The 16,716-nt window shown below is 41.6% G+C and overlaps 1 protein-coding gene across 1 annotated transcript; it reads left to right on the top strand.

The window, feature by feature from the left end:
• Positions 1-37: 37 nt before the first annotated feature.
• On the top strand, positions 38-12,119 carry ZDHHC4 (zDHHC palmitoyltransferase 4). The gene is made up of 8 exons (XM_019753646.2): positions 38-95; positions 579-768; positions 1,361-1,484; positions 2,280-2,353; positions 2,837-3,015; positions 4,330-4,455; positions 5,599-5,843; positions 11,779-12,119. Exons 3-8 carry the CDS (start codon positions 1,368-1,370, stop codon positions 12,067-12,069), a joined length of 1,032 nt encoding a protein of 343 aa, XP_019609205.2. The 5' UTR covers positions 38-95; positions 579-768; positions 1,361-1,367; the 3' UTR covers positions 12,070-12,119.
• Positions 12,120-16,716: the final 4,597 nt, after the last annotated feature.

A 16,716-nucleotide genomic window follows, 5' to 3' on the forward strand; every position in this document is an offset into this window, starting at 1 on the left:
GCGTCGCGTGCTGACGTCACGGGTCCGCCGGAAGCCTGGGGGCGCGCCCTTGAAGGCGCTGGCTCCGCGCTGCTGGCGGTTGGTCGCGCCTGGAGGTAAGGCGGCCCCCGCTGGGCTTCCAGGTATTCCCGCTGGCCCAGGAGTGCCGGTCTCCCTGTCTATCCGGCCCTTCCCACTCGTGTGTGGGCCGCAGCCCACCTCCACCCGCCCAGGGTCCGGGCGTCCCCAGTGTTCCCTTGGAGCCTTCTGCACTCCGCCCCCCACCCTGGGTTCCGCTCCCGGGGAAAGCTCCGGCCAGGCCCACCCGCCGAGACCCTAGGATTGAGTGTAGCTTCCGGGAGGCCCTTCTGTCGAGTCCCCAGCGTGGGCACCTCCAGGATTGGTACAGACACCAGTGACCGAGGCCCCCAGCTTACTTTTTTCTAATTAGCTTTTTCTGCCTAAGTCTTATAAACCCTTTCACTCTGCGGGGTCTCATCATCCCCCGACTTGCAAATTCTTTTCCACTATGTTTTCCGCTCCTGACTCCTATTATGTGAGTGCTGTTATGGGAGTGTTGAATTGATCTATCTTTGCAGCCAGATTCAGCCTCCTGGAGGAACCATGTCTCCTGCAACTTTGCGTGTCACCTGTTGTGCGAGGCGCATGCCACTGCGCCAGAGATGAAGTTTGAATTCTCGTGAATGTTGGGAGGAGGAATGCCAGAACTCCAGGCCGAAAATTATCCAGGCATGAGAAATATGTAGGCTGGGGAACCTGAATCACCTCGTGAGTATTGCTGCTCTTTGTTTCCTCTGTCTTATCTCCTGAATAGTTTCTAGTTTGGTTATCTCAACTGTAAGCCTGGCCAGCATCACTTGCTAAGGCCATAAGTAACCATCACCAATTTCTTAATACAGGCCTGTATTAATACATCACTTCATAGGACGGAATGCCTGATCCTGGGCCCTTGGTTGCCTCTAGGGGATGCTTGTTCCAATAGCATTGTCAACAGTTACTTTTGGCCACATTTCTGTATCAATGTCTGTGATTATTTATATTTAAGGAAGTAAAAAAAATACGATTTGTTGCCTGGGGGATGCAAGATGGACGCATTTTGCATATTCTTCCCCACTTTATTTTGGACTTAAATAGGAAATGCCCCAGAGCAGACCACGGTGGTTTGATTAGGGAGCTTTTGAAGGAGAGAGAGAGAGCTCAAGACCTTCTGGGAGGTCCAACTGAAGAGGCAGTGTGTGCTTAAGGGCTGATGAATTCTGTTTTGGGAGCCATTTAGGGAGCTGATGTCTGAGACTGTGTCCTGTATTGATGTTATACTGTGTGAACAGCATAGTCACATACGCTTTCTGTTCCTTTGTAGCCCCAGGATGGACTTCCTAGTTCTCTTCTTGTTCTACTTGGCTTTGGTGCTGGTTGGTAGTGTTATGATCTGCATCTGCTCCAAAACCCATTACCTGAAAGGCCTGGTCAGCGGAGGTGCACAGGTAACAATGAGACCACTGGATTTTGAATACCACCTGTCTAAAAAGGCTCAGCAGTTTCCTGACAGAATGAAAAAGAGATGCCATTTTTATTCATTTGTTCACTTGTTTCATTTATGGCAGTTGGGGTATATTCGAAAGTCTCTCTCTCTCTCTCTCTCCCTCCCTCCCTCTCTCCCTGGGGTTTTGTTGTTGAAGCTAATCTTCTGATGATGCTTTGAGAGAAGACAGCATTCTCAAGGTTAGCTATTTTTCTCTGGATTTGATGCGTATAATTGGGCATGGATATGAGCAGTGCCTGTCTGGTGGGGCCTGAAGGGTGAACTGGGGGATATATGAGCAGAAAGCTAGGCATTGGGCTGCCAACGCTCCACCAGGGATCGAAGTGAGCAAAATTGGGATGGGCAGCCCTTGGGAAGGAGTTGACTTGGGAGGGACCTGGGCTAATGGCCAGTGATTTGGAGGTGGACCTTGGAAATTAAGATGGAACTCAAGGCAGGGAAAGGCGCGTCGTTTGCAGTAGCATTACTTAATCCACCCCTTCTGTTCACCTCTCTGCCTGAAAACCCTGACATGATTCCTTCTTTGGGATCAGGGTAGAAATGGAATTGGCAGCAAAGGAAAGTCAGCTGAGGGAAGCCCTCCTCTCTGTTCTGTCTTAAATTTCTTCTCTGCCCATATGCAGCATCACAACTTAATGTCACCAGCATTGCCAACTGAACATGAAGCCTCTGATTTGCTGGGGGGGGGGGATGAGAAATGAAATCGAACCTTTCTTTTTTTTTTTTTTTGTTTCAGATATTTTCCTGTATAATTCCAGAATGCCTTCAGAGAGCCATGCTAGGATTGCTTCATTACCTCTTTCATACAAGGTATTTATATTTCAGAGTTAAATATTATCTCCTTGTTAATTGTTGCTGTCCTATAGCTTCAGGAAGCGCCTTGTGGTTTTCAGCATGGTACGGGGAAGGATGCTGCAAAGGATCGAGAGTCCTGGGTTTGAACCTCTACTCAGAGATAATCTGCCTTTTCTCTCTGGGGTTAGACATATCTACTTTTAAATAGAGGTATTTAAAGAGGAGGAAAATATTGGCATGCATTTCTGTAAAAAGAAATATTATTATTCTGCTACTGAGATCTCAATGATCATCTCTGGTATTGAGATGAAAACAGGTAACGTTTATTGAGTACTTACTATGTGCTAGGCACTAGGTGAAATGTTTCACATGTAATTCTTACTATTATCTCAAGCCCAAAGGAAGTAGTTGGCCCTTGGCTAATTTTCCTTAGTATTGCATGGTTTCTTCGTGGAGAAACCCCCATGATGAACAAGCCATGTTCCTATTTCCTTTCAGAAACCACACCTTCATTATCCTGCACCTCATCTTGCAAGGGATGGTTTATACTGAATACACCTGGGAAATATTTGGCTACTGTCAAGAGCTGCAGTTCTCCTCGTATTACCTTTTTCTGCCCTATCTGCTGCTGATTGTAAACCTTTTTTTTTTCACCCTCAGTTGTGTAACTGATCCTGGTAAGTTGAGGCTCTTGGTGTAGAGTGGTGACCACTGAACTGTCAGTCTTACCGCTAGTGCTACAAATAAATAGTGACCCTCTAAGGACTTTGCAAAAGATTTGATATATCGTGTTTGCATGATCTTTCAATTTTGAGTGTTTTCTAATTTTATTTTTTTCTTTGACCCATCAGTTATTTAGAACTGTTTAAATTTTTCCATACAAATCTTTTAGTTTAATTTTTTGATACTTTCACTTAATTGTGTTACATATAGAGCTTATGGTTGTGTAGGATACTATTTCTTTTGGAAATTATGTTGATATTCGCATTATGCCTGGGCATGTGTGCTTGAAAAGAATGTGTTCTTGGATACAGAGAACCGTACAAGTGCATTAGATCAAATTTGTTAATAGTGTTCAAATCTTTTATGTTCATAGTAATTTTTTTGTTTGTTTGATCAGTCAGTTACTAAGAGGTGTGTTACGTCATTGTGATGGTAGATTTGAAAGATTTCTCCTTATAGTTAGTTTTTGCTTCACATTTTGAAACTAATGTGTATGAGTATGTATATTATATGTATGTTATTATTAGTTGCATTCAGGTTTAGAATTAGTATTATTTCTTCCTTGAATCTTTTTACAAAATATAATGAGCCTCTGTAACTAGTAATACTCGTTGGTCTCAAGTCTCTTTTGTCTGATATTGATATTATTATACTTTCTTTTGATTGATATTTGCTCGTTTTTTCCTGCCATTCTTTTACTTTTAACCTTTCCTGTCCTTGAAGCACTACTGAATGTCCATCAACTGATGAATAGATAAATAAAATGTGGTATATCTATTTAATGGACTATTATTCAGCAACAAGAAGGAATGAAGTACCGACACACGCTACAACATAGAAGAGCTTTGAAAACATTGTGTTCAATGAAAGAAGCCAGATACAAAAAAAACAAATATTTATATAAAGTATCCATAAAACACAAATCCATAGGGACAGAACATATTGATTAGTGGTTGCCAGGGGCTTAGGGATTAGAGAGAAATGGGGAGTGACTGCTAAGGGATTTCTTTTTAGGGCGATGAAAATGTTCTAAAATTGTGGTGAAGGTGGCACAACTCTGTGAATACACTAAAAACCAGTAACTTGTACATTTTAAATGGGTAAATTGTTTTTATGCATTGAAATTTAATAAAGCTCTTAAAAATTCTAAAATGAATTATTTAAAATATTAAACCTAGCAGTTTTAGTTGTGCTGTGTCAGGACAGGTTTTGTGAATATCTAGTCCACTGTATTGCCCAAAACTGACATGTGTTCTTACTCTTTTCAGGCACCATAACAAAAGCCAACGAATTATTGTTTCTTCAAGTTTATGAATTCGATGAAGTCATGTTCCCAAAGAACATGAGGTGCCCCACTTGTGATTTAAGGAAACCAGCGCGATCCAAGCACTGTGGTAAGTATGGCCCCAACTGCCAAGTCCCACCCTCTCACAGTAGACACGCGCCTTCATCTGTGAGGGAATATTGCATAAGTCGGAAAGCAGGGCCATTTGTCCCCCAGACATGGGGCAGCCATTGCTTGGAGAGGTTTCTTTCAGATGACTGGTGGTGAGGTCTTGGGCTCTTGTACAGTGGGCAGCCCTCCGTCCTGGGCAGCCTGGTCTCTGCCACGTGGCAGGGCATGCTGCTCAAGAGATGTTTGTGCAGGATGTTGTGCTTGCAGATTTCATTCCTGGCAGCACCTGTTCTTCTGGGGAGTTGCCAGGACTCTAGTGCTGTCCGACAAAAACACAGTATGGGCCACATATATGATTTTACATTTTCTCATAGCCACATTACAAAAAGAAGAAGAAATCGGTGAAATTAATTTTAATCATATATTTTATTCAACCTAACATATCTAAAATACTATTTTAACATGTAATCGATATTTTTAAAAAAATCATTGATGGGTTAGTTTATATTCTCCTTTTCATACTAAGTCTTTGAAATCTGATGTGTATTTTACATTTACAACACATCTCAATCTCGACACTAAATTTTCATTGGAAATACTTGATCATGAAATTTGCAGATGGAAGAGCAGATTCACATATCCAAGCTATTCCAAACATTCTTAAACATTTTTCAGTCACTGAAGAAGTAGCAGAAAGTCATTTTCCTTTAATACCCACACCAACATTGACATAATGGTTCATCTTTTTCAGAAGTATTGATTTGACTTTAAAGCCAAAGCTTTAGTTTTGAAACTATTTGTCTAAGTAAAGTCACTAACTCTTGTGTCACCTCATTTTTATTCACATTGACCTCAAAAGGAGCATTGCACAAATTGAAAAACAACTGTAAGTTTATCCATATCCACAAAGTATTCTTTCCAGTTTTTCTTGTAGCCACGTTTCAGGTGCTCAGTACCTACATGGTGCTAGGCTGGTGGCTACTGTTTGGACACTGCAGTTCTAAAAGCTTGGTGACAGCATCTGCCATTTTTCCAGCTCATACTTTCCGTGGTCAGTTTTAAAAACGTCAGTAGGTGTGCATGGTGTCAGTGTCTCATCAAGGACCAATCCAGGGTGGTGACTTGCCCCGTTTCTGTGCAGGTGTGTGTAACCGGTGTGTGCACCGTTTTGACCATCACTGTGTTTGGGTGAACAACTGCATCGGGGCCTGGAACGCCAGGTACTTCCTCATCTACCTCTTGACGTTGACGGCCTCAGCTGCCACCATGGCCATTGTGAGCATTGTGTTTCTGGTTCGGTTGGTGCTGTTGTCAGACTTGTACCTGGAGACTTACGTGGATGACCTTGGACACTTCCAGGTTATTGACACCGTCTTCCTTATTCAGGTAATTATTCAGCTAATTACGTTGTGGGCTGTAGGTTTCTAACTTCAGGTTTCAAACTTGGGAAAAGGACATTTGTTTGCCCAGTAAAAACATGAAGCCATTCCTTTTTTTAAAATATTGATATATAATCTTTTTAAATTGATAATTCACATACCATAAAATTCGCCCTTTTAAAGTAACAATTCAGTGATGTTAGTGTATTCACAGAGTTATGGAACTATCACCACTAATTTCAAAATATTTCATCACCCCAAAAAGAAATCCATACCTATTAGCAGTCATTCCCATTCCCTTCTCCCCCAACTATGAGAACCACTCATCTGCTTTCTGTCTCTATGGATTTTCCTTTTCTGTGCATTTCATGTAATTGGAATCATACAATATGTGGCCTTTTGTATCTGGCCTCTTTCACTGAGCATCATGTTTTCAAGGTTCAGCCAGTACTTCATTCCTTGTTATGGCTGAAAAATAGAAATAGTCCATTGTTTGGATGGACCACATTTTATTCCAGTTGTCAGTTGATGGACATTTAGGTGTTTGCAGTTTTTGGTTATTTTTGAATAATGCTGCCATGAGCATTTGTATACAAGTTCTTCTGTGGACATAGGTTTTTATTTATCTTGAGTTATATGTATATAGGAGTAGAATTGCTGGGTCATATGGTAACTCTATTTGTAATCATTTGAGGAACTGCCAGACTTTTCCAAAGCAGTTGCACCGTTTTACAAAATATAATGAGCCTCTGTAACTAGAAATAATGGTTGGTCTGAAGAATCTTTTGTCTAATATTAATATTAATATACTTTCTTTTGATTGATATTTGCTCGTTTTTTCCTGCCATTCTTTTACTTTTAACCTTTCCTGTCCTTGAAGCACTACTGAATGTCCATCAACTGATGAATAGATAAATAAAATGTGGTATATCTATTTAATGGACTATTATTCAGCAACAAGAAGGAATGAAGTACCGACACGCTACAACATAGAAGAGCTTTGAAAACATTGTGTTCAATGAAAGAAGCCAGATACAAAAAAAACAAATATTTATATAAAGTATCCATAAAACACAAATCCATAGGGACAGAACATATTGATTAGTGGTTGCCAGGGGCTTAGGGATTAGAGAGAAATGGGGAGTGACTGCTAAGGGATTTCTTTTTAGGGCGATGAAAATGTTCTAAAATTGTGGTGAAGGTGGCACAACTCTGTGAATACACTAAAAACCAGTAACTTGTACATTTTAAATGGGTAAATTGTTTTTATGCATTGAAATTTAATAAAGCTCTTAAAAATTCTAAAATGAATTATTTAAAATATTAAACCTAGCAGTTTTAGTTGTGCTGTGTCAGGACAGGTTTTGTGAATATCTAGTCCACTGTATTGCCCAAAACTGACATGTGTTCTTACTCTTTTCAGGCACCATAACAAAAGCCAACGAATTATTGTTTCTTCAAGTTTATGAATTCGATGAAGTCATGTTCCCAAAGAACATGAGGTGCCCCACTTGTGATTTAAGGAAACCAGCGCGATCCAAGCACTGTGGTAAGTATGGCCCCAACTGCCAAGTCCCACCCTCTCACAGTAGACACGCGGCCTTCATCTGTGAGGGAATATTGCATAAGTCGGAAAGCAGGGCCATTTGTCCCCCAGACATGGGGCAGCCATTGCTTGGAGAGGTTTCTTTCAGATGACTGGTGGTGAGGTCTTGGGCTCTTGTACAGTGGGCAGCCCTCCGTCCTGGGCAGCCTGGTCTCTGCCACGTGGCAGGGCATGCTGCTCAAGAGATGTTTGTGCAGGATGTTGTGCTTGCAGATTTCATTCCTGGCAGCACCTGTTCTTCTGGGGAGTTGCCAGGACTCTAGTGCTGTCCGACAAAAACACAGTATGGGCCACATATATGATTTTACATTTTCTCATAGCCACATTACAAAAGAAGAAGAAATCGGTGAAATTAATTTTAATCATATATTTTATTCAACCTAACATATCTAAAATACTATTTTAACATGTAATCGATATTTTAAAAAATCATTGATGGGTAAGTTTATATTGTGTATTTCATACTAAGTCTTTGAAATCTGATGTGTATTTTACATTTACAACACATCTCAATCTCGACACTAAATTTTCATTGGAAATACTTGATCATGAAATTTGCAGATGGAAGAGCAGATTCACATATCCAAGCTATTCCAAACATTCTTAAACATTTTTCAGTCACTGAAGAAGTAGCAGAAAGTCATTTTCCTTTAATACCCACACCAACATTGACATAATGGTTCATCTTTTTCAGAAGTATTGATTTGACTTTAAAGCCAAAGCTTTAGTTTTGAAACTATTTGTCTAAGTAAAGTCACTAACTCTTGTGTCACCTCATTTTTATTCACATTGACCTCAAAAGGAGCATTGCACAAATTGAAAAACAACTGTAAGTTTATCCATATCCACAAAGTATTCTTTCCAGTTTTTCTTGTAGCCACGTTTCAGGTGCTCAGTACCTACATGGTGCTAGGCTGGTGGCTACTGTTTGGACACTGCAGTTCTAAAAGCTTGGTGACAGCATCTGCCATTTTTCCAGCTCATACTTTCCGTGGTCAGTTTTAAAAACGTCAGTAGGTGTGCATGGTGTCAGTGTCTCATCAAGGACCAATCCAGGGTGGTGACTTGCCCCGTTTCTGTGCAGGTGTGTGTAACCGGTGTGTGCACCGTTTTGACCATCACTGTGTTTGGGTGAACAACTGCATCGGGGCCTGGAACGCCAGGTACTTCCTCATCTACCTCTTGACGTTGACGGCCTCAGCTGCCACCATGGCCATTGTGAGCATTGTGTTTCTGGTTCGGTTGGTGCTGTTGTCAGACTTGTACCTGGAGACTTACGTGGATGACCTTGGACACTTCCAGGTTATTGACACCGTCTTCCTTATTCAGGTAATTATTCAGGTAATTACGTTGTGGGCTGTAGGTTTCTAACTTCAGGTTTCAAACTTGGGAAAAGGACATTTGTTTGCCCAGTAAAAACATGAAGCCATTCCTTTTTTTAAAATATTGATATATAATCTTTTTAAATTGATAATTCACATACCATAAAATTCGCCCTTTTAAAGTAACAATTCAGTGATGTTAGTGTATTCACAGAGTTATGGAACTATCACCACTAATTTCAAAATATTTCATCACCCCAAAAAGAAATCCATACCTATTAGCAGTCATTCCCATTCCCTTCTCCCCCAACTATGAGAACCACTCATCTGCTTTCTGTCTCTATGGATTTTCCTTTTCTGTGCATTTCATGTAATTGGAATCATACAATATGTGGCCTTTTGTATCTGGCCTCTTTCACTGAGCATCATGTTTTCAAGGTTCAGCCAGTACTTCATTCCTTGTTATGGCTGAAAAATAGAAATAGTCCATTGTTTGGATGGACCACATTTTATTCCAGTTGTCAGTTGATGGACATTTAGGTGTTTGCAGTTTTTGGTTATTTTTGAATAATGCTGCCATGAGCATTTGTATACAAGTTCTTCTGTGGACATAGGTTTTTATTTATCTTGAGTTATATGTATATAGGAGTAGAATTGCTGGGTCATATGGTAACTCTATTTGTAATCATTTGAGGAACTGCCAGACTTTTCCAAAGCAGCTGCACCGTTTTACATTCCCACCAGCAGTGTATGAGGGTTCCAATTTCTCCACATCCTTGCCAACACTTGTTCTCTGTCTTTTTTATTATAGTCATCCTAGCTCTTTTACCTCCTCGAAGCAGAGTCCTTTATAATTACGCATTTTAATATGTCTTTTTAGTCTAAAACAATGCCCCACTTTTTTTTTTATGAAATGGACATTTAGTAGCCTAGTTGCCTATTAGAATGTCTCATGTTCTGGATTTGTCTGTTTCCTAATTGTGTCATCTAATATTTCTCTATTTCCCTATATTAATGTAAAACTGAAGGTTGGTTGTAGAGCCTTGATTAGATTCATTTTTCTTGGCAAAAATGCTTCCTACGTAGAGATGTGTATTTCCTAATGCATCCCATCAGGCAGAACCTAGGGTCTGTGAAGCCTGGGTTGATTCATTGGTTAAGGTGGTGGCCACTAGCTATCTCCATTGGCGAAATGCATTTCCCCCTCGGCCATGGGTGATCTGTGTGTATGGTTTTGGTTTTGTATTTGGGAGTTTCTTTAGGACAGATTGAAAAATATATGAATCCTGAGTCAGATTATCAACATTTATAAGTCTTTTGACATTAACGTATATCGTCACATTGCTTTTTAAAACCATGTTCTTCAAGCAGCACGTAAGTGACCGTTTTACTGCATCTGAGGAAGCATTGACGCTGCCGGTGGTGGGAGTCACCTCTAGTTTGACGAGAAAACATGGTGTGCCCTTTGAAAGTTGCATTTCTCTCATTACTTTTGATTACTTGTTTGTCAGTCATTTGTGTACCTTCTTTTGTGGATGACGTCCTTTTATTAGGTTGGTGCAAAAGTAATTGCGATTTTTGCATTTTTTTTTTTTTTTAACCTTTTAAACCACAATCACTTTTGCACTAACCTAACAACTGTTTATCTGTTTGACATTAGAATAACTTTTGATTTGAGGTCTTTATGTAATAATAGTTCCTTCTTGTATTTGTTTTCTATTTGTGTATTTCCTTTGTATAAAAAAGTTTAAACATTCTTCCTCATCAGATCTGTTTTCTTTGTAACTTGAGTTAGAACATATCCCCCATCAAGAGTTTTGATAATTGTTTGCTTTTTTCCATTTCAAAAATATTGGAACTCTTCCAAAATTCTTTATTTTGTTTATTATAAAAAATAACTTACAATAATTCAAGCAGTCCAGAAGTTTAAACGAAAAGGGGAAATGGGTGAGGAGTAAGTCAAGGCGGTCAAAAGGTACAAACTTCTGGTTGACAGATGAATAAATCCTGGGGATTCTTACGTAGAGCACGGTGACTATAGTTGATAACACTGTCTTGTATACTTGTAAGTTGCTAAGAGACTAGCTGTTAAAAGTTCTCACTCCAAAAAAGAAAACTTGTAACTGTGAGGTGCTGGATGTGTTAACTAACCTTATGGTGGTAATCATTTCGATGCATACATCTGAAATCGTTATGTTTTGCATTGTTGTGCACCTTCAACTTTCACAATGTTATACAATTAGATCTCAAAACCGGGGGGAGGGGAAGAAAATTTAAAACATCTTGAAAATAAAATGAAATGAAAACTTATACCCCTCTCCTCCCTTCCCAACACTTGCATTCCCTAGAGGCAACCACTTTTGTATTTTGATGTGTATACCTATATTTGTTTATATTCCCACATACCTTCTAGGGTCAGTTTTGTGTTTACAGAAAGAGGGTCCGTTGTGATCATTGCATCTTGTCTTGTTCATTGGACAATATATTACCAGCATCTTTTCCAAATTAGTACATAGGAATTTACCCCATTTTAACAGCTCTTTATTTTTCCACAGTATGACTTTCCCAGAGGTTTACTCTTCCTCGTGGATGGACATTTGTTTCTTTTGGAAAGAGGGGCTATAGATGTACCCCTGTAGTCATTTCATTTTGAGAGTGATCTCTTCTTTCCATCTTGACTTCATTTTGATGCATGAACTAAGATCTGCATCTCTGTCTTTGTTCATTTTATAAATAGCCACCTGCCATAGCACCATCCCGAATATCCTTTCCCTTTTCCCGCAGTGTACACACTTCATTTATTCCATATTAAACTCGTGTACACACTAGCATTTCTTCCCGGGTCAGTGCTGTGTATGGTTTGATTTGTATTCTGGGGGCCGGATGTGCACGGAAGTGGGTGAGCTGGGGAGGCAGCTCTGATGGTCTTGTGGACCAGACCAGGGCTGGTGGGTGCTGACCCTTACTTGTGTCATAGCCCAGCGCCTAACGTGCTGCTTCTTCTTTGCCCCCAGTACCTGTTCCTGACCTTCCCAAGGATTGTCTTCCTGGTGGGCTTTGTCCTGCTGCTGAGCTTCCTCCTGGGCGGCTACCTGTGCTTTGCCTTATACCTGGCTGCCACCAACCAGACCACTAACGAGTGGTACAGAGGTGACCGGGCCTGGTGCCAGCATTGCCCCCATGTGGCCCGGCCCCCAGCAGCAGAGCCTCAGGTCTACCGGAACATTCACTCGCACGGGCTTTGGAGCAACCTTAGAGAGATCTTTCTACCTGCTGCTGTACATTATGAGAGAAAGAAGAAATAAGAATGGGAAGAGTGTTACTGCCTTTTAAATATAGTATATGTTTATTTATACATATGGATACTTTCTAAGCATTCGTCTTTTTGTTTTTTTTCCAGTTTCTGCTGTGTATTTATAAATCAGCTTTTAGTGGTTCAGGAAAGGAAAACTAGTGTGTACTGAGTGCCTAACAGAAATCCCCCGGGCTCATCATCTGTTCACTTAGCCTGTTGGAACGGAGCTTCTCTGAAGTCCTGGTGCCAAGACGATCAGATATGGCTTCTCAGAGGTTCCACTTGACCTTGGTCTCCCACTCTACCCTCTAGGCTCCTGGACAGGATGGGCCTTATGACTCTGTCCCCTGATGTGCAGGAGGGGTAAGGGACTTGGAGTTGTGCCTGGCTGTGCCACTTTGATGCCCTTCCCATCTCTCCCAGGGAAAGGCTTTGGCTTTTTTATTTTTTCCTCTCTTTATACCCAGCGTCTTCACCCAGGCCTGCCCTGGGCCTGCATGGATCTTCTACACGAGTCACATTTCTGTACTTGTGGCCTCACGCCTGCCCTCCACTGGCCTCTTGTGGCCATATTCAAGTCTTTTCTGCCCTATTTTTAAAATCCCAAACTGACCCCTCAGTTAATTCAGTACAGAGAGAGGAATGCAGGAGAAGAGATTCCTAGAAAGTGGAGAATGTTTAGGAGCTGGACACTTAAGATTCCCATGGCCCTCCCAGGCCACTCTGAAGGGGGTTGGGGAATAGGAACTCTGAGGACAGGACCTTGCAGTCGGGTAGGGAGGCATCATTTGTCATTGCGACCTCGTGAGTTCAGACTAGATACAATCTTTAAGATGGATGGTGAGGCCTGAGCCTGGGCCCTCACCACCACCCAGTCCTTACCAGTAGGAAAGCACGGTGAAATGAAACCTGTAGGCTTTGACCCCGGGCAGAGGGAGCAGAGCGAGCCTGGCCCTGCCTTGCGAGGTTGCAGAGAAACTGAACTTCCATCTCAGGCTCAGTTTGCTTTACAGACCAGTGGTCCTCTTCCTGCACTGGGGCTTGAGTTTCATTTGAAAATTATTGCATAGAAATGCTTCCTTGGATGGAGCATGATTAGATGCTCTCTCTTCTTTGGTTCTTCAAACTGGCTGCTCCTATCAGGAAAACCTATATGTAAACCCCTGTTTCATATGAATCCAATTTAGAGACATATAACACAATGATAATAAGTGGAAAAAGGTCTCAGTCGGGTTTACAAAATGTGCCCAGACTCTTATCATTATTGTGGTTTAAGGGATATGATTAAAAAACGACTTTTAAAAAACGTATTTGTCCCACAGATATAAACCTAATGAAGAACTACTAGCTTTGGCCACATTTTTTGCATTTTTTGTTCCTCCTGATTTGCATGTGTTTCCCCTGCCTCCTCTAATGCTGTCTCCATGAACAAAGAGAGCCAAAGTCATAATCCCAGGTACTGGGGAAGGCCAGCCTCCCCAGCCAGGCACTGAATTTGTTGTGAAGGAAAAACATTCTGACTTTACACATGTCTTCATCTATAGCAGGCTAATACCTGAAGTTTTACAGTTACAGCTTCATTGCTTTGGAATTTCCCTCATGTCTCCCTTCTTTATCCCCAAACAACCATTGATCCGCTTTCTGTCACTTTAGTTTGAAATTTCTAAAATTTCGTGTAAATGGAATCATACCGTGTATACTCTATTTTTTTGGTCTGGCTTCTTTGACTCAGCAAAATTATTTTGAGATTCATCTATGTTGTTGTGTGTAGCACAAGTTTATTCTTTTTATTGCTGAATAGTGCTCCTTTGCATGGATATATTGCAATTTGTTTATACGGTCATCTTTTGATGGGTATTTGGGTAATTTCAAGTCGTCATTAGAATTCTTATATAAGGATTTGAGGATTTTCTAGAAACCTTCCTGTTATTAATTTCTAATTTAATTCAAGTGGAATTAAAGAACATATATTATATGATTTGAATTTCTAAAACTACTGGAATTTTTTGAAGTTGTTTTTTAAAAATTAAAAAAAAAATTCAAGTACAAAAAAAAAAAAAAAAAAAAAAGAGTTTTGATAATTGTTTGCTTTTTTCCATTTCAAAAATATTGGAACTCTTCCAAAATTCTTTATTTTGTTTATTATAAAAAATAACTTACAATAATTCAAGCAGTCCAGAAGTTTAAACGAAAAGGGGAAATGGGTGAGGAGTAAGTCAAGGCGGTCAAAAGGTACAAACTTCTGGTTGACAGATGAATAAATCCTGGGGATTCTTACGTAGAGCACGGTGACTATAGTTGATAACACTGTCTTGTATACTTGTAAGTTGCTAAGAGACTAGCTGTTAAAAGTTCTCACTGCAAAAAAGAAAACTTGTAACTGTGAGGTGCTGGATGTGTTAACTAACCTTATGGTGGTAATCATTTCGATGCATACATACGAAATCGTTATGTTTTGCATTGTTGTGCACCTTCAACTTTCACAATGTTATACGTCAATTAGATCTCAAAACCGGGGGGAGGGGAAGAAAATTTAAAACATCTTGAAAATAAAATGAAATGAAAACTTATACCCCTCTCCTCCCTTCCCAACACTTGCATTCCCTAGAGGCAACCACTTTTGTATTTTGATGTGTATACCTATATTTGTTTATATTCCCACATACCTTCTAGGGTCAGTTTTGTGTTTACAGAAAGAGGGTCCGTTGTGATCATTGCATCTTGTCTTGTTCATTGGACAATATATTACCAGCATCTTTTCCAAATTAGTACATAGGAATTTACCCCATTTTAACAGCTCTTTATTTTTCCACAGTATGACTTTCCCAGAGGTTTACTCTTCCTCGTGGATGGACATTTGTTTCTTTTGGAAAGAGGGGCTATAGATGTACCCCTGTAGTCATTTCATTTTGAGAGTGATCTCTTCTTTCCATCTTGACTTCATTTTGATGCAAGAACTAAGATCTGCATCTCTGTCTTTGTTCATTTTATAAATAGCCACCTGCCATAGCACCATCCCGAATATCCTTTCCCTTTTCCCGCAGTGTACACACTTCATTTATTCCATATTAAACTCGTGTACACACTAGCATTTCTTCCCGGGTCAGTGCTGTGTATGGTTTGATTTGTATTCTGGGGGCCGGATGTGCACGGAAGTGGGTGAGCTGGGGAGGCAGCTCTGATGGTCTTGTGGACCAGACCAGGGCTGGAGGTGCTGACCCTTACTTGTGTCATAGCCCAGCGCCTAACGTGCTGCTTCTTCTTTGCCCCAGTACCTGTTCCTGACCTTCCCAAGGATTGTCTTCCTGGTGGGCTTTGTCCTGCTGCTGAGCTTCCTCCTGGGCGGCTACCTGTGCTTTGCCTTATACCTGGCTGCCACCAACCAGACCACTAACGAGTGGTACAGAGGTGACCGGGCCTGGTGCCAGCATTGCCCCCATGTGGCCCGGCCCCCAGCAGCAGAGCCTCAGGTCTACCGGAACATTCACTCGCACGGGCTTTGGAGCAACCTTAGAGAGATCTTTCTACCTGCTGCTGTACATGATGAGAGAAAGAAGAAATAAGAATGGGAAGAGTGTTACTGCCTTTTAAATATAGTATATGTTTATTTATACATATGGATACTTTCTAAGCATTCGTCTTTTTGTTTTTTTGTTTTTTTTCCAGTTTCTGCTGTGTATTTATAAATCAGCTTTTAGTGGTTCAGGAAAGGAAAACTAGTGTGTACTGAGTGCCTAACAGAAATCCCCCTGGTTCATCATCTGTTCACTTAGCCTGTTGGAACGGAGCTTCTCTGAAGTCCTGGTGCCAAGACGATCAGATATGGCTTCTCAGAGGTTCCACTTGACCTTGGTCTCCCACTCTACCCTCTAGGCTCCTGGACAGGATGGGCCTTATGACTCTGTCCCCTGATGTGCAGGAGGGGTAAGGGACTTGGAGTTGTGCCTGGCTGTGCCACTTTGATGCCCTTCCCATCTCTCCCAGGGAAAGGCTTTGGCTTTTTTATTTTTTCCTCTCTTTATACCCGGCGTCTTCACCCAGGCCTGCCCTGGGCCTGCATGGATCTTCTACACGAGTCACATTTCTGTACTTGTGGCCTCACGCCTGCCCTCCACTGGCCTCTTGTGGCCATATTCAAGTCTTTTCTGCCCTATTTTTAAAATCCCAAACTGACCCCTCAGTTAATTCAGTACAGAGAGAGGAATGCAGGAGAAGAGATTCCTAGAAAGTGGAGAATGTTTAGGAGCTGGACACTTAAGATTCCCATGGCCCTCCCAGGCCACTCTGAAGGGGGTTGGGGAATAGGAACTCTGAGGACAGGGCCTTGCAGTCGGGTAGGGAGGCATCATTTGTCATTGCGACCTCGTGAGTTCAGACTAGATACAATCTTTAAGATGGATGGTGAGGCCTGAGCCTGCGCCCTCACCACCACCCAGTCCTTACCGGTAGGAAAGCACGGTGAAATGAAACCTGTAGGCTTTGACCCCCGGGCAGAGGGAGCAGAGCGAGCCTGGCCCTGCCTTGCGAGGTTGCGGGGGAGCGCGAGACCCAACGAGCCCTCGCTGGTGGCTGTGGCACCCCAGCCCGGCGGTTCGGACCCGCGAGACCCGGTGGTCGGAAGGCGGTCTCGTGGCCCGGGGGCGTGGCCTGCGGCGGC

The sequence above is a fragment of the Rhinolophus sinicus genome, linkage group LG10 (genome assembly GCF_036562045.2).
Source record: "Rhinolophus sinicus isolate RSC01 linkage group LG10, ASM3656204v1, whole genome shotgun sequence".
In the NCBI taxonomy this organism is placed as follows: domain Eukaryota; kingdom Metazoa; phylum Chordata; class Mammalia; order Chiroptera; family Rhinolophidae; genus Rhinolophus; species Rhinolophus sinicus.